Source organism: Myotis lucifugus, unplaced genomic scaffold, assembly GCF_000147115.1.
Source record: "Myotis lucifugus unplaced genomic scaffold, Myoluc2.0 scaffold_158, whole genome shotgun sequence".
Lineage (NCBI taxonomy): Eukaryota > Metazoa > Chordata > Mammalia > Chiroptera > Vespertilionidae > Myotis > Myotis lucifugus.
In genome coordinates this window covers 1,106,916-1,133,648 of record NW_005871206.1, presented here as the reverse complement: position 1 = coordinate 1,133,648, position 26,733 = coordinate 1,106,916, and the positions used below count along the sequence as shown (strand labels likewise).

General features: G+C 39.2%; 1 protein-coding gene across 1 annotated transcript in view; it reads right to left on the bottom strand.

Moving 5' to 3' along the window:
• ANKFN1 (ankyrin repeat and fibronectin type III domain containing 1) overlaps positions 1–26,733 on the bottom strand; it is a 322,342-nt gene that overhangs the window by 21,172 nt on the left and 274,437 nt on the right. The window contains exons 9-14 of the mRNA XM_023759604.1: positions 19,652–19,749; positions 17,169–17,259; positions 11,796–11,903; positions 6,640–6,739; positions 5,801–5,933; positions 5,217–5,333 (exon numbers count right to left, since the gene is read on the bottom strand). Of these exons, the coding sequence (XP_023615372.1) occupies positions 5,217–5,333; positions 5,801–5,933; positions 6,640–6,739; positions 11,796–11,903; positions 17,169–17,259; positions 19,652–19,749 (647 nt within the window). The remainder of the gene's footprint in view (positions 1–5,216; positions 5,334–5,800; positions 5,934–6,639; positions 6,740–11,795; positions 11,904–17,168; positions 17,260–19,651; positions 19,750–26,733) is intronic.

Sequence of the window (26,733 nt, the reverse complement as noted above, 5' to 3'; positions counted from 1 at the left end):
GGTCGTTTGGTAGCTTAGGCTTTTATATATATATATAGATTATGTAGTAAAGGATCTCACTATAGAGCAGAAACTGGAAAACAAGGCAAGAATGCATAGTGGTTGGTAGGCACTGTGATGAAGACAAGTCAGGGTGTTATGGAAACAGAGGATGGGAAGAAAGATGGTGATGAAGACCTTTGTGTGCCTTGATAAAATGGGCCATTCTTTTTTTTTTTAAATTTTGTTTTATTGCTTAAAGTATTACAAAGAGTATTACATATGTCTCCCCCCCCCCTTGACATTCCCCTGGCCTCCCCTACCCCCCAGTGTCTTATGTCCATTGGTTATGCTTATATGCATGCATACAAGTCCTTTGGTTGATCTCTTATCCCCGCTCCCGCCCCCCAACCCTCCCCAGCCTTCCCGCTGTAGTTTGACTGTCTGTTCGATGCTGCTCTGCCTCTGTATCTATTTTTGTTCATCAGTTTATAATGGTCTTTATTATCCATAAATGAGTGAGATCATGTGGTATTTTTCTTTCATTGACTGGCTTATTTCACTTAGCATAATGCTGTCCAGTTCCATCCATGCTGTTGCAAATGGTAAGAATTCCTTCTTTTTTATAGCAGCATAGTATTCCATTGTGTAGATGTACCACAGTTTTCTAATTCATTCATCTGCTGATGGGCATTTAGGCTGTTTCCAGATCTTCGCTATGGTAAATTGTGCTGCTATGAACATAGGGATGCATATATCCTTTCTGATTGGTGTTTCTGGTTTCTTGGGATATATTCCTAGAAGTGGGATCACTGGGTCAAATGGGAGTTCCATTTTTAACTTTTTGAGGAAACTCCATACTGTCTTCTATAGTGGCTGCACCAGTCTGCATTCCCACCAGCAGTGCACAAGTGTTCCTTTTTCTCCACATCCTCTCCAGCACTTGTCGTTTGTGGATTTGTTGATGATAGCCAGTCTGACAGGTGTGAGATGGTACCTCATTGTTGTTTTGATTTGCATCTCTCGGATGATTAGTGACTTTGAGCATGTTTTCATATGTCTCTTGGCTTTCTGAATGTCCTCTTTTGAAAAGTGTCTATTTAGATCCTTTGCCCATTTTTTGATTGGATTGTTTATCTTCCTTTTGTTAAGTTGTATGAGTTCCCTATAAATGTTGGAGATTAAACCCTTATCGGTGATAACATTGGCAAATATGTTCTCCTATGCAGTGGGCTTTCTGGTTGTTTTGTTGATGGTTTCTTTTGCTGTGCAGAAGCTTTTTATTTTGATGTAGTCCCACTTGTTTATTTTCTCTTTAGTTTCCAATGCCCTAGGAGCAGTATCAGTGAAGAAATTGCTTTGGCATATGTCCGAGATTTTGTTGCCTTTGGATTCTTCTAGTATTTTTATGGTTTCCTGTCTTACGTTCAAGTCCTTTATCCATTTTGAGTTTATTTTTGTGTATGGTGTAAGTTGGTGGTCTAGTTTCATTTTTTTGCATGTATCTGTCCAATTTTCTCAACACCATTTATTGAAGAGACTGTCTTGACTCCATTGTATGTTCTTGCTTCCTTTGTCAAATATTAATTGAGCATATTGGTTCGGGTCGATTTCTGTGTTCTCTATTCTATTCCATTGATCTATATGTCTGTTCTTGTGCCAGTACCAGGCAGTTTTGAGAACAGTGGCTTTGTAATACAGCTTGATATCTGGTATTGAGATCCCACCTACTTTGTTCTTCTTTCTCAGGATCGCTGCAGCTATTCGGGGTCTTTTTTTATTCCAGATGAATTTTTGGAGCGTTCGTTCTAGGTCTGTGAAATATGCCATTGGTATTTTAATGGGAAGTGCATTGAATTTATAGATTGCTTTGGGTAGTATGGACATTTTAATGATGTTGATTCTACCAATCCATGAACATGGTATGTTCTTCCATCTGTTTATGTCTTCCTCTATCACTTTTTTCAATGTCCTGTAGCTTTCTGAGTAGAGGTCTTTTGCCTCTTTAGTTAAATTTATTCCTAGGTAGCTTAATTTTTTTGGTGTGATGGTAAATGGGATTAAAATGGGCCATTCTTGGAAGAGTGTGAGTAAGGGAATGGCATGGTCAGAATCTTTTGTCTATGGCTTATGCCAACCAAGCTATTTAATAATGCATTTTTACTTTCCTCAGAGCATTGTAAAAAAATGTTAGGTTAGTAAAGAGACATAAAATATTAAGTGAGCATCAGTTTCCCCCAATTTATTTTTCTTTCTCTTTTGAAAAGCTTTTCTATGCCTGTAACTGCCCCCTTTGTCCCCCCACCCCCTAAACAACAACAACAACAACAACAACAACAACAACAAATCAAGTGGCTTCAATATAGGTTGGAACAAAAGTAGTTTTATAGTTGTTCATATGGAATATAATATAATAATTAATAAATAATAGTACTAAATGGGAAGTGAGGAAGTAAGTGGAGAAGGAGTTTCAAGAACTTTGGGTCTAAGGAAGAGAAGAGAGTTTGGTAGTTGAAGGGGTATGTGGGGTTGAGGAAGGGATTTGAGGGGAGGTTAAACTGGAGAGACTTGATTTATCCTATATAATAAAGATGTAATATGCAAATGGTCGTTACGCTGTGAAGCGTAAGGACCGACTGCGTAATGACCAGATCATTATCAGGAGGAGGGTGGGGCAATCGAGCTACAAGTGGGCGGCGGAGAGCTACAGGAGGGGCAGGGCTGCAAGTTATGAGGGGGGGGCGGGGGAGAAGGGGCGCGGGGAGAGCTGCAGGAGGGCAGGGTAGTGGATGGAGAGCTACTGGAGGGCGGCAGCGAGCTACTGGTGAGCTACTGGTGCACGGATTCATGCGCAGGGCTAGTAGTGTTTAAATAAGAAGTCAGAGCACATTTGAGGGAGAAGCCTTTGGTAGGAGGAGTGAGACTATTTGTTGGAATAGGAAGGAAGAGAAAGTAGGGTCAATGGAAGGAAGCTTTTAAATTTGATGATGGAAAATAATTAATTCCCATTTATTAATGAATTATACAGTGAAGTCATCAGCTAATCTGGTAATGAGTGTGGGGAAGGTGAAGGGATGTGGGATAATGGAGACGGTTTTAAATAGTTGTTTTATAGTTTGGGAAAGTGAATTTAGTAGAGAAATAGAATGTGATCACTAGGTAACATATGTGGGAATTGTAGTAGTGAATTTAACATAAAACCAGTCAACTGTCCCCCCCGCCCCCACCTTTTTGGTGATTTTCTTCTATAGCAGTATACAACTATACTTCAGTATAGACATGTTGGATTCATCCAGACTTGGGATTTTTCCAAATAAATAATATGGAAGGAGACAGTGGCCAGAAATTTAGAATATTTTCAAGGGAGTGATTATGATGGGCCAAGGAATATAAGCTAGACAAAGAGGGAAATTCCTCAGAAGGCGGCTGATGCATTACGAAAAGTTGTGGGGCCAAGGAAATCCAAGAGCTATTGCAGTGGGAGTAGTTGAGTAGGGAACACTGACCATCACAGCTTCCCTCTAGTTCCTCAGCATCTAACTGCACTGGCTTGTGACGGTCTGATTCTTCCAGTGTTACTGATATCAGATGAAAGTGTTTTAGGAAGCCTTCAATAAACATAGAATCAAAGAGCTCCATTTGAAATCCTAAGGTTATTCAGTCTGTGATCCAAGCATGTCTGGGCTGTATGGTGGGCTAATGAGAGAGTCCATCCAATAAGGGCTCTGAGCCTCCTGGGAAAGAACTTTATCCTAATGAAGGAGCAGTTTGAGGTACAGTGAATTGGTCTAATTTAAGCTGATCAGTGATGAAAGGAAAGGAGTGCTTCACATTGAGCATAGTCATCATGGCCAAGCTCCAAGAACTTTTTCTTGAGTTGAAGGGGAAGATTCTGCAATCAAGAGAGTTGAAATGGAGAGCACTGTTTACTAAAATATCTGAGGCCAGTGAGGACACAAGGCAGTAAACCACTTATGTAATGGAACATAGCACGGAGCATTCTTAAAGGTAAGAGTTACTTTGCAGAATTATAATAGCAACACAATAATTATTATTGCAGGAAGTTGAATTATTGTGTGGGTCAAGAAATGAAGTTTCTGTAATTGCAGGTGGTGGTGGAGCTGTAGAATTTTTTTTGTTTTGTTATGACCCTATTTTTATGCCTTGGCTAGGATAGCCTGGCTAAACACAGCGTACATAGATTCCTGTTATGCATATTTCTGGGGTTGATGTAACTGATAGCTTTGTAGGTAGATGCCCATTACTGTTAAAGGCTCAGAGATCTCTTAAAGACCCCAGTTCCATGTAGCAGATGTTTTTCTGTTAGGAACCACAAATTCAGGGATTGTCAGAAAACAATGAGAGGAAAACCCAGAAGAGCTTGGTTAGAACACAAACTCTAGGAGGGACTCTGTAATCTACAAAGATTCTTGTAGGGATTAGAGACCTGATCTGATTAGGTTAGTACCATGGTCGGCAAACTGCGGCTCTTGAGCCACATGCGGCTCTTTGGCCCCTTGAGTGTGGCTCTTCCTAAGCCTTAGGAGTACCCTAATTAAGTTAATAACAATGTACCTACCTATATAGTTTAAGTTTAAAAAATTTGGCTCTCAAAAGAAATTTCAATCGTTGTACTGTTGATATTTGGCTCTGTTGACTAATGAGTTTGCCGACCACTGGGTTAGTAGTACAGACAGATGAATACATTCATGGTTATAAGTAAGCTTTTGTTTTGCTTTAAGTAAGCAAAAATGTATGCAAATACCTTTGTTTTACCAAAAGCATCAAGCCAAGAAACACCTTAAAATATCTCCTTAGTCTATTTCTCCATCTCCATACACTCATAAAGGCACGGGATGCCAGAGCAGCAATGGCTCTTCAGGTGATCTACTCAAACTCCTTTTATTTTGCAAGTGATAAAACTGAGACCTAGCAAGGAGAAATGAGTTGGCTTATTAATATCAAATCCAGAACTCAAGTCTTCTTACTCCTTGTTTGGGGGTCACTCTTAGACTCTTTAAGAGAGACCCCTGCTCCTCTTCCAAGAGACTGCTAAAGGCACAGGTTCCCTACATGAGCAGGTGTGCAGCAGCTCAAACTGAGAGTCCTTCATATGCTTCATAGGGCTCTGAAAAAGAGAGGATCTCACCATTTCCTTTCCGGGTCAGATTGGAATGGAATTGACCAAGTTTTTCTCAGATTTCTGTCGAGGTCTGGGTTGAAACCTGGCCCCTCACCTGTAGCTGGGCTGTTGCTGCGAGCATCTTCTGCCGAGTTTGCAGTACTGTGGATGAGGACATGGAGATAGGCACACTTTGCCTTAACCACCTTATATCTTCCCACATACAAGACAGCTGCAAAAGAAGTCACAAGGTCATATCATCATCCAAGCCAGTACATGATTTAGGTTGTGGCATCAAAGCACAGCAGGGAGAAGGAAACCTGACCCCTGATGTTTGTTCTCTAGTCCATTTGCAGATATGGGTGAAACAACTTTTTGATCTCTGTCCAATTGGAAAAAGATCTGAATGTTAATGAAACAGTCAGATCCACAGTTTAGTCTTTGCCAAACGATCCCATAACTCAGAATAGTGGAGACACAATCTGACAGGATGCAAGCTTCTTTGCTTTGAAAATGTAGTGTAGACACTGTTTTGGCATTTTGTATGACCTAGGGCATATCAGAACTGAAAGACCTTTTAGGAAATTTACTCCCACCCCAATACTTTGATCACTGGAGACCCCTTAACTAAGGTTTCAGAGATTTGTGTGCAGTAACATTGGTGCAAAGTGGGAGTAAATAAAATCAAACTCAATATACCTTCGTGAACCACAGAAAATCTTGTGTGATGGAACTGGTGTGAGAGTCATCTATTTCAACGATTGGTATTTGATCTTCATTGGTGACTAACATATTATCTTTGTAATAAAATATAACGGCTATGTAGAGTCCCCTAAAAAGAAAAGGCAAAATAAAAATTGTCCTCCACCATTTTCCTCTACCAAGCCTCAATCATGGTAAAAATTTTTTGGACATGAAAAGGATAATTTAAAATATATCTATGAGTGTATTCTTGCTAAGAATCACAAGTTCACTGATCAAAACTCAGAGAAATTACTATCTTGTTCAAATTCTCAGAAGAAAAATGAATTTCATATTCTTTTAAGAAATGTGATAGATTTATTAAAAATTAAAGTATGGTAAACATACAATATTATGAATTTCTAATATATAACATAATTATTCAATATTTATATACTTATGAAGTGATCACCATGATTTAAAAAAAAGAAAAACAAATCTTGTCATTTGCAACAACATGGATGGACCTAGAGGGTTATATGCTAAGTGAAATAAGTTAGAGAAGGACAAATACCGAATGATTTCACTTATATGTGGAATCTAATAAAGAAAAATGAACAAAACAAAACAGCAACAGACTCACAGAAAGAGATCACACTGATAGTTGCCAGAGGGGTGGCGGTAGGGTGGAAGGATGGCTGAAAAGGTGGAGGGAAATAAGAGGTATGAACTTCATATTCTTTTAATAACAAAAAGTAATTTCAACGTAGTTTCTACTCAGAACCAAAACCAGCTGATTCCTGAGAAGTTAAAACTTTCTGAAAAAACAAAAACAAAAAACAAACTATAGGACCCACCGTTTCAATGTCTTCACAAACTTGTTTGAGGAATGGAATAGGTGTTTTAGGCTCCTTGAGACTGACTGCTTGCGGCCTGTGGTTTGTAATTTTGAACTTTCTGGAACACAAAAAAATACAGTGTAAATTCCATTGGCAGAAAACACTCCCAGTACCTTCTTCCCACCTTCCTGCCTCCTACTCCCCTGTCTCCTCAGTGTTATCCTCAGTCTCATGTAGGGATTCAGCTCATTCATTCCTACAAGAAACTTTTGTATCTTGAGATGCCAGTGGTTAATTCAATGAACAGATCCTCAAAAATGTTGGCCATGAGTAACATAACTCCAGGGGAAACCACTGGGGTGTTTTGTTTATCCTCTCTGTATCAGCATTTTATTATAAGGTGGGATAGTCCACTAAATTTTTTTTCATTATACTAGTAAAATTAATATAGGTATATTACAGAAAATGTGGAGAATAGAAAATAAAAAACAAAATCCCACCCATATCATCCTGCCACTTTATTATAACCACTGCTAGCATTCTGGGAAGGTTTTTTTCCCAGCATATGTGAGGGTTACAAACATAGTTGTAGGCTTAGGTATGATTATTATCCTTATTCAGGAGAAAAATTGAGACAGAAAGGTTAAGTGAGTTGTCCAAGATAAAAAAACGCCAGTACCCAGAAAAACGGAGACATTCATTCACTGAATAAGTATTTGTTGGGACACTACTGTGTGCAAGGTTTTGTGGCTACCGTGGTGAGCAAATCACCCATTGCATCTGTTCAGCTCTTCTGTTTACAACCTGGAGTTCTCCCTGACAAAAGCAGTAGACTTCTTTGCAAACAGGGCTCTATGGAACTGAATGAGATGATCACTGATTCTAATTCCTATCTTCAATGTAATGAAGGGAAGCTGAGGTTGGGCCATCATCAAACTTTTGACACATCTGTCAGTGGGGATGAGAATATGGTCCATATTGGTGCTGTTAGACATGGAATCCTGGGTGATGGCCCATGGCGGAGGCCCAGTGTGATTCTGCCCATGATCCTATAGGAGCAGTTGGGAGTGAGCTGACACAAGCATTCATGCCAGCTTCAAGCTTGAGCTGGTAACAGTTATTCCTGGCAGAACAAAGCAAAAGCATTTTTTTCTGACTTGAACATGAATTCAGCTGGTCATATCCTGCTTGAAAATGATGCTGCTGGGACTTCCGGTTAAAGGAGCATATTGAATGCATTCATTACATACTGCTCTCTCCTTAAACCTCACAAAATGCAGAGCAAAAATATTTTAAAAATCTATAAAGACAAAGACATAAATCTATAAAGACAATGAGATGGGACAGGAGACAAAAGCAAGTGAATTTTGGTAGCTGGAAAGCAGATGGACAGATGGATTTAGCAGACTTGAGAAAGATGAATCCTAAGCCAGCAGTGGAGAAAGATGAGAAGTAACCTGACTCACCCTGTGGGCACCATATACTGCTGGAAGTTGGGGGTGAACATGGACCTAAAATCAGGGGGATGTGTTTAAGTCTGTTTAGAAAGTAGTTAGACTTCTAGATATCCTCCGCTACTCTGTTTAGGTAGACAGATACCCTTTCCCCTGTCTAGAAAAAAGAGTCATATTCTCTGGAAAGCACAAAAACAGGTCTTTAGAGTGGGAAACACAGGGTACAGTTAATGGGGGGAGGAGGTGTTTCGTACTCAAAAACAGGTGGATTAAATGAAAGTTTCCATACAGAATATTTCCCCACTGGGCTCTCAGAACACTGGTACTCAAACTTATTTCCTCCAGGCAGGATACTGGAAAGAAACTTCTGTGGCCAAAGAGAAGGTACCTAAAGATTCTGACATTGGCTTCACTGCTTTCCTAAAGATAAGGCCATGCTAGATCACCTTACAGTGAAGCCTGTAAATAAAGAGCCCTAGTGCTCAGAACTTCCCAATAGCTATTGAGTTCCCTTCTGTTAAATCTGAGCACACGTCTAAGGATCACCAGGGAGTTGCAAAGAACAGGTTAACAGGAAAGACAGACGCCAAACCCAAAGAAATAAAAGAGCATTTTAGAGGAGAGACTATGCTGAGAAAAGAAAATATAAAATGAAACAATGCCTATCATTAATAGCCTGAGAAATAAGACATTGCCTTATAAAAACGATAGGACTCTGGAAGAGAAATATTCAGAGAATAAAACAGAGCATTGGAAATTAAAAATATTTTATCAAAGCCCTGGCTGGATAGCGCAGTTGGTTAGAGTGTTGTCCTGATACACCAAGGTTGCAGGTTTGATCCCTGGTCAAGGCACATACAAGACTTAACAGCACCAATAACCTCTCTCCCCTCCCCCCTCTCTCTTCCTTCCTCTCTCTCTCTAAAAAAATACATGTTATCAAAGTCTGAAAGACATAATAGAAAGCTTAGAAAATAAAGTTGGGGAAATTTAAAAGGACACAGGGATGGAAAGGAGTAGAGGGAGGGGGAAAAAGGAAAAATAAAGGGCTGGTCTCTGAGGTTCAACATCTGAATAAGAGTTCTTGTAGGGAGAATGGAGAAAAGGGAGGGAAGGAAACAAAGAAATAATTTAAGAAAATGTCCCCTAATTGAAGGTGCCTTCCATATTGAAAGGGCTTGCCAAGTGTGCAACACAACGGACAATAGAGCCACGCAAAGGCACATAATAGTGAAATTTTAGAATACTGAATTTAAAAAGAAAACTTAAAACCTTAGAGAACAGAAAAAATAGGTTTTATACAAAACTTCTGCAATCAGACCAAAAGCTAGAAGACAGTGAGGTCTGAAGGAAAATTATTTCAATGGTGAATTCCATACTTATCCAAATCCTTAAATAAATGTTAAGTAGAATAACTAGAACAAATCTTTAGACATTCAATGTATCCAAAAGTTAGCTCCCCAGTATCCTCTCAGGAAGCTGCCAGAGAAAAGGCTTCCCCAAATGAGAGACTAACCCAAGAAAAAGAAAGACATGGGATAAAAAAAAGGAGAAATCTAATATTGGAGAGTGGCATGAAGAGTTCTCAATATGGTGGTGAAAGGAGATCTTAGGGTGACAGCTGCTCACCAGACACAGAGGCAGCCAGTAACCAGTCTAGATTGGAGGAGGTCAGAGGGCTCCATGAGAAGTGTCTTTAAGAAGGTGCAGTTGAAACAATAGTAATGTTATCTGATTGTATTGAGAGAAAATTGATACAACTGGAGAATAGCTGAATATCCTATAGGACCACTGTTCTTTGGAATGCACTTTGGGTACTGTTTAAGTATCCAGAGCATATTTCAATATAAAAAATAATCCTCCTTTTTGGGAAGTTCTACCTTATGCCTTAATCAGTCTTTCTGATAGTCCACATATATTTACATCCATGTGAGGAAATGCATGCACATGATAAAAGTTGATGGAAACCATAGAAATAATTGGGCTGTCTAGACAATCATTTCTTGACCACTGACTAGTAATCCAATAGTAATGGGGAGAGCATCTAAATCCTTAGGTAATACAAACAATATTCCCTTATCCTCATGAGTAGTTTTATCTTTCCCCCTCTGATAAAGATCAAACAAAATGTGGCTTATGAATTGCAAATAATTATCTTTCCATTGCTTTATTACCTTTGCTTGCCATACAGGAACCAATGGGCAGGAGAATGATGAAGAGGCAGGAAAGGAGAAAGTGAAGTAAGAAATCTATGGTTGAAACTAAGAGATACTAGCTGAGTTTTAAGTAGGTGTTAAGATGGTCATACTTAGCATTAGCAAAAAGTTGGTCTCAGTTACTGTTTAACTATGACAATAAAGCCTTTTGGAAATTTTGACTATAGCTAGAACTGAGTATTAATATTTGCAAGAAAATAATGTTCTTCTAGGCAATGCCTCGTCTGGTTAAATGGACCCTAGATAACTGAGAATTGAGTGCACCTTGCGTAGTGTGGAATGTTGAAGGCTCTGATCTGGATAAAGTTTTCCTAAAGTTCTGGGAATGAAATCCCTCTGGGGTTTCCTTCTCAAGCTTCTTCCATGCATATTTACCTCTCCTAATGAACCATTCACTAGGACAATATGTTCTTGCAAACGTGTGTCCTCATTTCTAGTTATAGCCAACATTTCTACAGTTATCATAGTTATACAGTAATTGGGAATAACGTTTTGTTTACACCTCATCAGAACTCAGCTAGCATCTTTTCATCTCAACCATTGATTTCTTACCTTCCAGGTCCAGCAGTGCCCTGAATCTACGGAGTGCAATGTGGTTGGCGATCTGGTGGGTGAAGGAGCATGGAAAATGAAAACTTTATGGAGGCTTTAATTCTCCAAATAAAACTAAGTGCCTGTTCCACGAATCATTACACAGATCAGAAACCCGACCCTGTCCCATTGGAACAGTCCAAGTAGAAGAGAAGCTTTCAAAAGCTCCTCGAGAGATTTTCTGGGTGTAGTTGGCAGGTCTGTGGAAGGTATGCTCTACTTGGTCTTGAGCAATAGTACAGGGAAAGATTAAAATTCAGGGTGATGTTAAAGTCCAGGGCCCAGTCCTGATGTAAGTAAGGATGGGAGACCAAAATGAGGTGTGACAATGAGGCTGGGCTTGGAGACAGAAAACCTCAGTTGCTATGTTGATTCTGTCTTTTCCTAGCATTGTGACCTTGGTCAAGTAACTTAGCCTCAGTGGTAATTGCCAAAATGAGGATGGAAAAGAGATATTGGATGTGAAATTGCATGTAAACTTTATTGGAAGTATACACAAAGGTTTACTATTTTTGTTGTTGCTATAAATGGTTGTGCTTCCTCAAGGATGCTCACAGAGTTTGCTTCAGAGGTGAAACTTTTTAGGGTGAATATCCTCAAGACCCAGCACACTGAGGAGGTTTGCAAAGGGACAGTTCAAAGGGAAGGGAACTAATGGCAGCTGCTGTTTTTCTTGTGCTTGTTTTCAAACTATTCTTATAAAGAGAGGGTGAGAGAGAAAGGGAGGAAGGAGAGGGAAATCTTTTCTGAAGGGTTAAAGCAAGATAGTGCTGTAAAGTGATTCCAGATGTACAAATATTAATATCTCTCTCTCCCTGATGAATGAGAAGGTATGACCCAGTTAGGAAACTGCTAAAATTACCGGCGCCACCGAGACCTCAGCCGATGGCCCAGTGCAGATTTTTATCCTTACCTCGGCAACTATAATGCTGATGAAGGGCTCGGACCTGCTGCAGCAGACCTTCCAAAACTTCACTCTGTCCCTTGTGTCTGGGCTCTCTGTCGTCATAGTCTTTCCAGTCTATTGAACAAAAGAAACAAACAGAGTGAAATTTTAAAGCAGGGGAGGCCTCTCCCCAGCCCTGCCTTGGGAGCCGAGTTTTGCTCATGCTGCCCACAGACTCTGTGGATAAGCACCCAGCATTTGCACAGCTAGCAAGCAGTGCCAAGGGTTTGGAGGCTGCCATTGTTCAGGGCCCTGTGCAAAACAGTAATTGTGGTTGGTTTCTCATGTTGGGCAGTTTTAGGGCAAAAGAAAATGGTAATGGAAAGCCAAAAGAAAATGGGGAATTGGGGAGTCCAATTTCCCCTCCCCCAGCTCCTTATTCTCCTTTCAGCACCCAGTGTCCTAATCAGTTCCCCTGCCATCTCTCCACTTAGCACCCCAGGTCTCAACTGGATTTCCACAGTAGGAAAGAAGGGGGTGTGGGAATGTGCAGACTAGATGAAATCTACAGTCCCAATGCTTTTATTGTAGGTTTCACACTTTTGGCCAAATTGACATTTCTTTCCAAGGAAAGAGCCCATGTCAGATGCCAAGAAATGGAAATCTACATTTTGCTCTAATGAATGTCTGCTTTGGTTAGCTGGCACGGCAACTCCTGCACATACTCTGAGCCACCAACCACCCTGTCTGCTCAGTCTCTAAATATACAGTATTAGCTTACATGGCAAATTTAAATTGCAATACCCACTGAGATTTTTCTCTCCCTTCTATTTTCATTCCATTTGGCAATAATGATATCAAGAGTAATAACCCGTATGGGACTAATGTCAAGTCTGTAATTCTGCTGTCTCCAACTCTGGATTTTTTTTTTTTTAGCAGGTCAGTCAGTCATTTCATAGTCCATCCCTTCTTCTCTCTGTTTTCCTTCCCCCAGTTTTACTTTCTGAACCTTTCAGAAGCAAACAATTGAAGGTGCTTCTTAGTTAAAATGCTTTTTCTAAAAATGCTAGACTTTTTTTTTCCTCCTAGAAAAGTCAGTTTGTTCATAAGTATATTGGAGGCTTAAATTCTAGTTGAATGATTTTCAAATTCCCTCCCCCTAGTTTTATTTTAAAATATGGAATCTCCCTTGTTTAGGTGCCATGACAGTTAAAGTTAGGTAAAGGTCTTCTACACTGGTCCATCCAAGGCCAAGTAGTACAGCACATTTAGAAAGACACAGGTCCTGGAGACAGATAAACTTGGATGTGAATCCTGGCCCTTCTGATTCCTAGCTTAGTGACTATAACTGAAGTAAGTTACTTACACTCACAGGGTCTCTACTCTGTAACATGAGAAAGGAGCATAGTGTCTACCTTGAAGTATTTTGTGAGGATTAAATGAGAGGACTATGAGGTATCCAGCGCGATGTTACATAGAAGGCATTGTGTAAGTAATAACTTAAAAAGAAGGGTATTTATTGGTGGGGTGTTAACTCCCTGAGTAGCAAGTATGTAAACATTCTTACCTTATCAGATGATCCCCTATGAAGAAGAGGCCCCAGATATATCCTAATCCTTCCTCTTTCCCACCCTCTCCCATGTACCCTTCTCCATTTTAGCTCTCACAAGACCGAGGCCAACAGAAACCCATTCCAGTTCTACATTACTCAACTGGTTGGTGGCATGGCCAGGACTGTCACATAGTCTTATGACCCTCCCTAATATGCTCATTTCCTTATACCATGGACATGTTTGTTTTTTCTTTTGGGAAGGAGGGTCAGAGCTTGGTTGGCATCTGTGTGGTGTGGGTTAGTTGTGGTCAACTCTGGAGACAGGGAATTGGCATAGGTGCCTTCTGTAGACTCTGTTCCTTGTGGGCAGGAACTGTGACTTAATTTCTCTTTGTCTCAGGTTTCTCCTCTGTAAAGTGAGTTTTTGAGTCTCTTTAGGTTATCTGAGATTTCAAAGAAGTAATGAAAGAGATTGGTTCCCTTATTATCTTTGGGCACATAGGAGACACTCATTAAATGTTGGTGAGGCATTGTGAGTAGCTGTGTGAAGGTGTTCAGGTAGGATGGACTAGGAAAGGGCTGTTTTTGGGAAATTTGGAAATGTTTGAGGACATTAACTCCAAGTACTATTTGTAGTGTCCCTGTTGTCTGGGCACAGTGAGAATAAACATTATTTTCATGGATTTCCAAAGGTCATTATGAGTTTGTTCCCCTAGCTGGATAAATGTATCTGAAATCCTTATGATAAGATGAGCAACATAGTTTGCTTGAGTAGGACTCCTGGGTGGCTGAATTACTGCCTGGCCCTGAACATGCTAATATATTCTAATGAGTGTTAATACTGCTGTCAATGCAAGGGGAGATGAAATGGACCTGGCTCTTTCAGCCGAGTCCTATTACATCAGAGGCGAGCTTGAGCTGATGACTTTATGATACATTAGAAAATTGCTAATGCTAAATTGCAGCCTGAGTGAATGCCGGACATGATGCCAAGGTTTTTGGAAAGAATGAGTTTTCCTCATAGATGTTTGGAAGGTTCTGACGACTACATAAAATAGGAGACTTTAGGGATGAGGGAGAAAATTGAAAATATATTAAGAAATCAGGAACCTGACAGGAATAAACTTGGTGTGGTAAGAAAAGAGCAGATTGTGCCACATAATACAGTTCACTGTTCTGGTAATGAGACACTTCAATTGCAACACAATGCAGAGCTTACATTCGCTGGCGATATCAGGGCTTTCCTGATCGTAACTCAGACAAGCCTGTCTGGGTCCTTTTCTCTTATTATGTACCCTACCATATAACATAAGTCTATAAAAACACATTAAGGCCTTTTGTAAAAATATAAAAAAAGTTTTATAGCTTACTGGAACATATTACCCAATTTCCAATTACTCTGTCATGTTAGAATACATTGTCTTCTGGTAAATATTTGAGTAATGATACATGTTACATCACAATGTCATACTCTGTTTGTAAATAGAACCAGAGTGTTTTTATATTGTTCTTTCCAAGTGATATGGCATGTCTGCAGCAACTGTAATGACATGTTTGCATTTTAGCTCTTTGCCAGATACCCCTACTAATCCATTGTGCTATTTTTGAAAGCACTGCCATTTTGCTATGTTAATTAGCAAGCAATAAGTGAATCTTCCAGTCTTGGACAACTGTTCTTGTCATTTTGGAGAGAGCTCTTCACATGAGCTGTGAGGAAGAGTGTCTGAATAAAATTTGTTTATAGAACCAGACATGTGATGTTTATATGTAAACGCATCCACATGCAGATCCGAATTTGCATGGGTTGTGCATTTGGAGTGGGTTTCCCACTGCCCTACCTTCAAGTGAGCTGAGGCTAGCTTGTTTTTTTTTTCTTTTCTGTCTCTTCTATCCCTCCATTTCCAATAATACATACCCATTTCCTTTTCTTCTTGGAAAGAGATTAGTTCCCTTATTATCTTTATCTTTCAATATTCCCAGTTTGTATTTCTGACAAGTCTTGAATAAGAAAGATGTCTAAATAAGACCGGAATACTTAAATCATTAAGTGCTAGGGGATTCAGGAGCCTTATAGAGTCTCTGGTATCAGTGATCTAAGGCTCTGTATGATCTGGATTAGCTGTCTGAATCCACCAGAGATGGGAGTCAGGAATGGTTGGCTGGTTCTTAGTTGGCTTGTCTGCCTGATAGTGGGGCACTAGTTACTCCTGGTCTAGATAGCGGGTCTTGAGCTGTTTGGGCGTGGATCCTGGCTTAGCCACATACCAGAGTTGTAACCTTGAGTAAGGCAACATCCTCTCTGAATCCCTATTTCCTTATTATTAGAGGAGATGGAGGGTTTGGACTGACTTCAGTGGTTGCTAGTTTGGTGATGTGGGGCTCTGTGTGTGTATGTGCCTCTCTATGTTAATAGTTCTCTCATCAGTAAAATGGGTCTAAGAATAAAATTCACCTCAGTAGGTTTGTTATAAAGATTAAAAGAGTTAACCCATGATAAATTCCTAGATTAACACACAGCATTTAATGAGTCTTATAGATGTTAGCTCTGATGCTGCTTATCCACAAGACGGAACAGTGGTGACTGATAGTTGTGAGGATTAAGTGAGATACTGAATGGGAAACCCCATAATATACCACCAATTTGTGATTGGTCCTGGGTAAAGAGTTATCATAATACTCAAAAAGTATATAAATATAAAAAGAAAACTCATAACTCAGATATCCACTATTAGATTTGGAGAGTTCTATGCAGACACACCTATCTAATTATAGTCAAACTCACAGTTTAAATGTTGTATAAAAATCTTGCATTTTTTACACAAAGCTTATACTGTAAGAATTTCTTCAACACAATGAATGTTTTGTAAAACACCATTTTGTTCTGTAGTATAGATACTATATGATACTTTATTTAACCATTAAGTTAATATAGAATACTTGTTCTCTCACCACACATGATATTTCACTATACCAATATGTTGCTGCACTGCACATCTTTGTCCATAATTGTTTGTCTGCATCTGTTTTCTTAGATTAAATTCCTAGATGTGTAATTATAGGTTAGAAAGAAATGAATGTTCTTATGGTAGTTGATATAGATGGCAAATTGTGTTCCAAAAAGGAAGTAGCAGTTTGCACTCACAGGAAGCATATTATACCATTTTTAACTATCACATTCGTGAAGATCCAAAAAACTACAATACCAGCAATAGGCTCATTATGCAGAAAAATATATTATATGATATGTTTGGAGATTGTTTTTTCTGGTTAACAAAGAGTTACCAGATATACCAGGGCATAAATGATTAAACTTCAAATAATTAGAGGAGGCTTTGCTGGGTTTTTCAGCCACCACAACAGATATTATCAGTTATATTTGTGGCAGAGTGCCTGTTTGTAAGAAAGTTTTTCTTCTGACGGAATGTAAGATTTGCTAGGTTCCTGTCACAAAAGGGGTGATAAGAGCTAAAATGGACTCTATGTATTTTGGGCCAGGCAGTGCCACGGAGTCGTTTCACTATATCCCCACAAAAGCCCTGGGTAAGGCTATGATCAGACCCATTCCATAGATGTTGAATTGAGACTCTGAGAGTTTAAGTAACCTTCGAAGGCTATACAGTTAATGGGCCCCAAATTTAGTCTTGCTGGTTACATATCTCCTTTCATTCCACTGAGTTGCTTCCCAGGGGAGCATTTCTGCAGATAAATCATTCATTATGTGGCGCAGATGCTGCCCTGAGTTAGTCCCCGGCAGTGGAGAGAGGGAATGAATGGCAATGGCATCCTGAGGATAGAGTGGGAGTTGGAGCCTGTTGCCAGGCTTGAGGGAGTTCACAACCACCACCTACTAGAAGGAGAGGCACATGTTGGCGTCGTGGTCTGAGCAGGTCCCCATCCTTTCATGTTATAAGCTGAGACTTGAACAAAGTACTGTTGGCCCTGCAAAGTATCAAAATAGAAGAATGCATCAGGAATTTTATTTAGTCACTGTTACCCTAGAAGTAGATTTTCTTGTCTGCTGAACTCCTTTATCACTTGAGAGCAAACTACTCCACCACCCATACTTTAGCTTTCTAGCTTTTCTTGACTATTATGTTTACATATGATAATACATATTTTGGGGGTGTCCTTTTGCTTTCTTTATGCTTTCTTCTTTCCCAAGAAATACAATATCATAAATTACTTTTTCTGGCCCCTCCAAAACACATTAACACCAATTTTTAAAATACACAGTTTTATAAGGTTTACCAAAAAAGAGTACTTTTTCACCCTCACCTTTCTCATCTTCCCCTCCCCCAGAGACAACCACCATCACCATTTTAGCGGATCAACTTGCTTTATAAAAGTAACAAGTTTTAATGAATATCTTTTCAGATTAGTCATTAAAGTTCTGCTTCATTCTTTTAGTGGCTGCATTGTACTTCTCTGTGGGGCAAATACAGCCATTTATTTAACTAATCCCTCACTGGTGCAAGTTTGGATTATTTTCACACGTTACGCCACAATAAACAATGCAACAATAAACATTCTCACCTCACCTATCAAAACTTCAAAAAAGTTAATTATTTGATATTACTTCCACTTTAAAACTGTTATTAAAACAATGATATATTCTTTAATGTCTTCTGGTATTATGAGTTAAGGAGTTATTTTTGTTTGCTTATAATCTTTTAAAATGTTTTGTATGGCTTTATGTTTTTGCTTTGAAGAGTTTGTTTTTTCCTGGTGAACTCAAAGGGGCATTTTAGAAGCCAGCATTTGATAAACCATTGATTGCAAAAATTGTAAAATGGTGTTTGTAGTTAAAAAAAAAAAGCAATCTCTGAAGAGCCTTTGCTAGGGGTTTAATAATATTGGACTTACTCTAATGTAAAAAAAATTTTTTAACATTAAAAATGGGTTTCTATAAAAATGGGTTTCTCTGTACCTCAAGGTTATGGAGACTCTGTAGAAGTGTAAATCTACTTCTCTTTTATGTGATTAGGATACTGTCTGCATTGTTCTCATTGGATGACCAAGTGGAAAAACTTAATTCCTATAAAAATTAGTTCAAATATTAGAGAAATTCTCTGTGGAGAGCTTTCCATTTTTATCACCATAACACTTTTTCTTTTCAAGCAATGGAAATTCCCTAGGGTTCTCTATGGCCCTCTTCCATCATGTGAGCTATAGGGTTGGGAATCATTCGTCTGCCGTCTGCCGATAGCATCTCTGGGGGCCACCCACTCGTGTTTGTTTTTTCTGGTAATCCACAGTTTTGGCCTCTGGTGTAGACGTGTGATTAGAACTAAAAGTCAGGATTCTGTGGTGGTGACCCAACCACCAAGCATTCTGTTAGAATGAGCTGGTTCATATTTGAAGAGATGTACCCTGGTGCACCTTCTTAATGCTGGGTTTCAGGATTGTACTTTACATAGAACTGTTTTAATTGACTAACAGAAAAACAACAACAATAACAAAATTCTCCCTCTACCTCTCACATGTGAAGGTCCTAAGGTATTATTTAAATTGTGCCGCTCTCCCCCCGCCAAAAAAAATTACAGGTTGGATTTAAGTTTACTTAAAAATGTTTTTTTCCCCATTATAAAAAAAGATTTCGGTGATCCAGTTTTGTTGCATTTTAATTATTAGAGGAAATATAGGGTTTGTTTCTGTCTGAACTGATTTGCTAGGTGTTTTTATATTTTGCATTTTGTATGCTTATATGGCTTATAGTTCTATAAATAATTAACATTTAAGTTTAGATTGGTTGAACAAATAAGCACAGTTTGTTCCAGTTTTTCATTCACAGTTTAAATTGGTTCAGGTTACTAAGAAATGTAGCGCCACCATATATAGCTTCTTTTTTGAGAGAGCAGATTTAGACAGATTTTTTTTTTTTTAAATCAAGGGAAAAGGATTTTTCTCAGGAAATTGTGTGACTCCAATTGATGACTGATCTCGACCAGGCTGTGGGGGTGAGGGATAGATGAGGCTGTTATTTTTACCATCAGACAGGGAGTCAAAATTGGATCTCTCGGAGCCTTTGATCCCCCCCTAAAGATTAGACTGAGATCCAGAAAGCAGCAGCTTTCAAGGCTTGTGTGAGGCCAGTCTTTTTCTGATCTCCGTAGAACATGGCAGCTTACAAAGTGGTTCATGCTGTCTGCTCACTCCGTTGTGGGGTTCAGATTATGGATACCAGACATATCACGCTTAACGAATGGCAGTTGTTGCCAGAGGACTGGGTGTTGCCTGTTGCTTCCAGAGTAAGGCATTTGCTACCAAAATCCCCGCACAAACATCAGGGGCAGGGGAATGGGAAGTTTAAGGGGGAAGATTTGGCATTTACCGTTGTAAGCCCTGTAATTGTGCATCTCAGCGTCTGTAGGTCCTCCATGATGATTTCTCCAGCCAAAGGGCAGAAGTCTTTAGACATACTCCATTCCACTGGGAGGGAGTGAAGGAGGGAAAGAGAGGCAGAAAGAGGCAGAGGGAGAGGAAGAGAGAATGGATGAAATTGTCATTAAGAAATAAAGACACTCTAGCACAGAATCTTCTCTCAAAAATAGTAAGTTTACCCTCTTTTTCCTATATTGACACATCTAACATTCTCCTCAACATAAGTCAGTTTCCAAATTCACAATTATATTTTTTAAAACAAGAGCAAAAAAAGTAATTATTCAACAATGACTAATATACCTTAAATACTTGTGTGTGTGCGTGTATAGACACACATTTTCTCAGGCACATTACATGTACAAGTTCACTGTATATAGAAGATGACGTATTTTATTATATGTGAGAGGCTTCATTATGACACTGCATTCTATTTATTCCCAAGTCTGGTTTCTGCCTCACTGTTCTACTGAAAATGCTATTTCAGGGTCCCAGTGACATTCTCATATTCGAAATAAAGAAGCCTCCTTTCATTTCCTCCCATAAAACCTGACACCTTCCCCTGGAATCATTCTCTTTCCTGAATGTCTCATACGCCATTCCCTGCTTTCCTTCTACTTCCTGACGTTATCTCCCATGATTTGGGATTTGTGGCTGACCTCTGCAGTGCTCCCCTCACACCTGGCATCCTCAAAGTGGGTGTTCATTCAAGGTTACATCTAACACCCAAATTCTAACACTCCATTTTGCTGTGAGACCACTGGTTGAAAAAACCATGATCAGGAAAGATAAATTTTGTATCATTGGTAAAAAGTGTCTTAAGGGACAGTTTACATATGGCAGGATTTAAGGCAATCCTAAATGAGTCACATGGGAGACAAGGCCTGCGTGTTTCTAAACCTCATGATGACAAGCTATAGACTTTAAGATTTAAATTACATTCTCTATGACACTTAAATACTTCAAAATTAAGCCAAGCTATTCCTAAATTCTGTTGCTTCCCCAGAGTCACAGATCTCTCTGCTTTAGTTACAGCCCCTCTACCTCTTTTCATTATTCTCCTGGGAGTCTGCCTTGCTTTCTCCACTCTCTCAAAATTGCTCTCCTAAAATTACTAGTGTTCTGACCATCCACAAAACCTCTTCTTAGGAAATTTTGCCACAATGGCCTCCCTTATTTTTTTACAACCTTCTTTCCCATTTGTTTTAGTTGCACACTCTCTTCTGCTTCTCCCTCCTGATTTCCACATTCCAGGCTCTCCCAGGGTTCCCCTTTTCTTCTTCCTTTGATGTGCTATTCCTTGGGGGTTTGGCTCTTCTATTTACTCCTCATACTTGCCACAGGTAATGACCTTAGTCACTGTTATGGCTCCAGCTGTGCCTCTTGAAACTATAATTCTAGGTATAACCTCTTTCTGGAGCTTTAATTTCCTCCTGTAAGTCTTCACTCCACTTGAGTATCTCTTAAGTACTTGCCAAGATATGTTTCTTCTCTTGTTTTCTCAATTTTAGCTCATGGTACTGACACATACCCAGTCCCCCAATCTCAAATCTCAGAGCGTCCTTACCTCCTCTTTTCCCCCTGATTCCTTACAATGAGTGAATTACTAAACCCAGTAGGTTCTAAGTTTTCCCTCTTCCCCTCACACTGAAATTACTGTGGAACAGGCCTTTATAATCATGATCATCAGCTCTGCAGTTGATTTTTTTATAAGCCTGATAGATCAACTGATTAGCTCTCCTAATTCATTTTTCTGTTCATCTTTTCATCCTCATATACAATCCTCTTACTATATAACCTGAATTATAGTTTTGAAATGCAGATCTATTTATTTCATTCCTCCACTTAAAATCTTTCATAGTGCTTTCAAAATAAAATGAATTTTTACCAAGGCATTCAAGGACTTTCATAATCTGGTTCCAACCTTACTCTCCTGTCTTCATCTTCTTCCATTTCCCAAAGCAAATTCCTTGTTATGTAAGTCCTGTTATCTGATTATTGTGTGTATTTTTCTGCCTCTGTGTCTTTTGCTCATCTTCCAACTTTTGCTTTGTGAAACCCTACTAATCGTTTAAGACCTGGCAAAGCCAACTCTTAATTCCTGTGCAATAATTAATTAAACACCTGTTTTTGTGCTCGTAGAGTTCTTTATTCATATAAAAACAAGGTTTATTAAACACATTATGCTTTATTGTGTCTCTTTTTCTTATTAGATCGTGAGAAACTTGAGAATAGGAAAAGTGTCACTTCTTTTCCTCTCTGGTATGTGGATCTGTGTATGCAGTACATAGATGGTGCCTACTAAATATTTTACACACACACACCTGGAATAGACTGCTTTTTTCCAACATGGAGATATTTTCTTCTTCTCTAGTCTCTTGCCCTTTGAAGCTTTCAGGCATATTGTAAAACCCAGTTAAAATCAAATGATTACAGTTATGTTAACTTTCAAATTGAGAGTTATAACTCTCTACCTCCTTATAAATATGTATTCTAAAACACACATATATATGTTTTTATATACGTTATATATATGTGTGTATAATTGTTTTCAAAATGTTTTATTCTGCTTATTAGGAGCTACTAGCTCTTGAAGAAGTCGTCTCTGAAAGTCAAATTGGAGTGGGTTTGTAATCAGAGAATAATCTTGAATAATATTTTAACTAAAGGAAAAAAAGAAATCATTGAGGGAGTTATCACAAACAAAACAGAATGAAAATTAGTAGCAAATGTATAAAGACATCTAGAAAGAACAAAGAAAATTCTAGAAACAAAAATATCCTTGATTGTCATTGAACATGCTTGATTGACTGATGTGGTGGAGCTCCAAGTTCAAGGCTGATAAGTAAGAGCTTCTGACTCCAAGCTAAGGATTCAGGGTAGCATCCCAAAGAAGAGTTAGGGATTAGGGGGAATGATACCAGATTATTTGGCAAGTGATTAATGAGAAGTTGCTCAAAGATACAATCTTTAAAATTTCTGAAGAAACACAATTTATTTTTGAATAAGAACTGTTTATGTGCTATTGAATATGTTTTACAGAGCATGTTCCAGGTGGAAAAGAGGGCCTGGCTTCTTGAAAATCAGAATAAAAACACAGAAGCAGGTTTGTCAGAATGTGCGTGTGGTCCTGCTTTTATAGTTAATAGAATGTTTTAAGCATTTAAGTCTAATTAGATCTTATAACACATATGGATTTCAAAGGGGGAAGGGACTAGGAAAAGAGAAGATTCACTTGGAAGGAAAAAAATTATCCATGTTGGAATGGCCAACCTATTCCTGGGATGACCAATAGTCCTTTTCTTCTATGTACTTTCCTGGGTTCGTGGACTCTTCTGACATGTAAAAAGGAGTTTCTGATAATTTAAGAACGAAGAGGGAACAGAGTAAGCAGGAGCCACTTTGAGAGCCAACTAGGAATTCTAAGAAGGCAAGTTAGCATGGTCTCTCTGGAAAGTTATGTGTAGGTCATTTAAAGACTTAATATTAAGGCCATGAGAAAATCACATATAAGCCTGCTCTAAATCCCTGAAGGGCTGGAGCCATGTATATGAAGTTTAAAGCTATATAAGACTTATAATTTTAAGATAAAGATCAGGCAACTGTTTCTATTTAGGTCTGGGAAATAGAAGCAGGGTTTAATCATGCAATGGCTCATAGCAGTTGAACATGAGCAAGAAAGGTACAGACAAAACCTAGGTGTTAGTATTTCTTAAAATTTGGCTCTGGCTCAAACTGTGATGTACTATATTTAAATCAAATAACTATGGATATTTTAAATGTGACACTGTTATTTTAACAAATACTTCATTTTTATCTAAGCTTTAGAAATGTAGAATCATTTGGGCAGGAGAGTTCTAGCTGAACATGACCATTTTCCTGATGGCAGCTATGTAAACCAAAGTTAACGCATTAAGCGCCAAGCCTGTTTTGTCTTCCTTTCCGTTTAGCCTGCGATATTCGATTTCACCGATATGTTGGTGGCCAGAGACTGACGAGGTCCAAACAGAAAGTATAGTGTCAGTCACCGGTGACTGACATGGTGCTTAACGTGTTAAAAAGCATAAGATGAAAAAGAACTGAAGATCTGGGCTTGTCACCTAAAGCCTATAATGTGAGGGGAAATGCCACAGACTCAATGAGAAAGGCAGAGAACTCAGAACTAGAAGTGTTAGGATGTACAAGCTGAGAACTTAGTCTAACGCACAGGTAAATAATCAGTCTCCTGTTGTAGACTGTGTGATTAATACACCCTGCTCTCTCTGGAACACTTTTAAGTTTCAGGCCAGTTTTTTGAGATGTGATAACTATGTATCCTAAAGGTGTAAAGAAATAACATTGCAATAATGTCCAGTTAATTTCATCTGATTAAAAAATAAACCCCAAACCTGTTATTGTCCAGGTTCTCCCTAAAGTCTCTAATGCCTCAAAGCCCAGAGTTGTTTTATCCTGTTTGCACACCGGGAGGAGTACCCAGTAAAAGTTATCCTCTCGCCTCTTGCCCAGGCCCCACCCACACCCCCCACTCCGGCCTCACCAGTCACTGGACCTCAGACCCATTGCTTATGCCGTTTTCTTTTTTTGTACGCTATACTCTGTCCCCAAATCATCTTCCTCTTCATTCAAACAGACCTGGTTCAAGGACATTTCCATTCGATAGCTTCTCCTGGGCTTCCAAGAGAAGCTCCTTTGCCAATTTTTCTGTCTTATATTTTCTGTCTTAGCAATTTTAATGTCTTATATTGCACTTGCGTTATTGTTTTGTATTTAATTTTTAAGACATCTGTCTCCTCTGTGGTCTATATACTCTTTGAGGGCAAGACCATGTCAAATTAATACCAGTATCCAAAGCACTTATTATAGCACCACAGGTGGCTCAGTAAATGCTGGGTAAATTGAATGCTTGATTCTGGACTTTCAAATATTTAAAGTCTAAAAGTAGACAGAACTCTGATGCTGGTACATAAAGAGTAAGAAAACAGTGTCAGAAAAAACGTAGTCAAAAGAGAGCAAAAGTTGCTTGAGCTGCCCAGTAAGTGGTTGAGATGGAGATTAACTACTGGCCTCCAGATTCCCAGCATCCCAGACTCTTCACTTGCCCAAACTGTCTCTCAGGAACCCCCAAAATAAAAGTTTATTTCCTATTTCCTATCAACATTTCTATGGAACCAAAACAGCATTCTTACTGGCCACACTCAGCCTGGCGCCTTAGCTAATGAACGGAATTTGGCTAGACTGTCTAGCCCAGCACCAGAGCATTATGAAATCTTCCCCTGATCCATCTAATTGTGCAGTTTCTAACCTTCCAGGCCAACCATAGCACAAGAGGAAGAAAGAGGGAGAGAGGGACGTGCCCAGAAACCCAAATACAGTCATTTCTAGAGATGAGAAGATGTGCCTTGCTGAAGCATGAGCCCGCTCAACACTTGTGGGTTTTAAATTGGGAACTGACGTGAAAACTCTGGATCTGAGAATTCTGTTTAGCTCTGGCAAAATAGGAGGTCAGAGCTGCTTGCATATTTTATTTTAAATTCCCTTGGTAGTCCTAGGATCAGGGGCATGCATTACATTCAAACAAAAATCTTTATTGTTTGCATAGCACATGGTCTTCTAGTTAATTAGAAAAACATTTTCCCCCCAAATTAAATTTCTCTAGAAAAACAATGATTTAAATTAAGGGCAAACGGCTTTTTTTTTTTTTTTTGGACATTAGTAAAGCCTTCCTGACCCACGACTCCTAGAAGATTAAAAGCAAAGTTGGAATTGGAAGGTTGTATTCAATTACTTATTGTCAGATTCTGCCACCCCACAAATAATAAGTGCCCATCTGTATATACTGTATACTGTTTTAGTTTTGCCTGCCATATGCTAGAGTGACACACAGATACAGACATGAAGCAGGGATGTCTAAATATTCAGGTTTTGAGAAGTACATAAAGCACTACAAGTAACCACAGAAAAAGCTCCGCAGTCGGATCCATTTGCTTCTTTTTGTCCTTCCTAATAGTTCATCCTATATGTCTCTTACCTAAAAGTATTGTTTCTCATGATCCCATTGGTTTCTTAAATGAAAGGCATTATCATTTATATGGTTCATACTATTACTAGTGGGGCTTTCTCTCTTTCCAAGCCTAGCATAAATGTTTGTTGAATGCATACCAGTCTTCAGAGGCCCAGTTGCTGCCAGCCTCATGTCTCCAATGAGATCCATGGTGCTTTACCTCTCATTATTTATCTGGTCACTTAGCTAGGAGAACTAGGAATGTCTTCAAACAAAATTCCCTCAGTAATGTTGATAGTTTGGGGATGAGAAAGTCTGAATAATCTGCACTAGTTGAGTTATTGGGAGCATAAATAATCCACAAACCTAGGTCATATAGAGGTCACTATTTTCTTACATTTATAGGATATCTGTCCTTAGTAGACACATTTCACTGGTTTGGGGAAGGTGTCAAATTTATCACAAAGTAGTGTACAAAATCCACTTCTTGTGTCACATCTCAGACCAAGTGGTATGATAGGGTGGCTTTCAGAGGAAGCACAAATAGGGAAAGGGAGGAAGTCAGAGCTTTGCCTTGCTTCATATTTATATGCGATAAATGCAACAGGGTGCTGAAGTTGACCCATATAGCTCACAAGAGCTGAATGTTAACATTTCAGAATTTTGTGAACTGGTGGTTAATACAGCCATCATGAAAAATTAAATTGTATAAACTTAAAGTTAAAGAAATTATCTTAAAGACAAATGCAGTAAGTACCTAAAACTCATCTCTATTTTTACAGCATTTTATTATTAATTACTAGTGGCCCGGTGCACGAAATTCATGTGTGGGGGGGGGGGTGTCCCTCAGCCTGGCCTGCACCCTCTCCAATCTGGGACCTCTCAGGGGATATCCGACTGCCGGTTTAGGCCCGATCCCCACTGGCAGTCGGACATCCCTCTTGCAATCTGGGACCGCTGGCTCCTAACTGCTCACCTGCCTGCCTGCCTGATGCCCCTAAACACTCTGCTGCTGGCTGATCGCCCCACTGCCC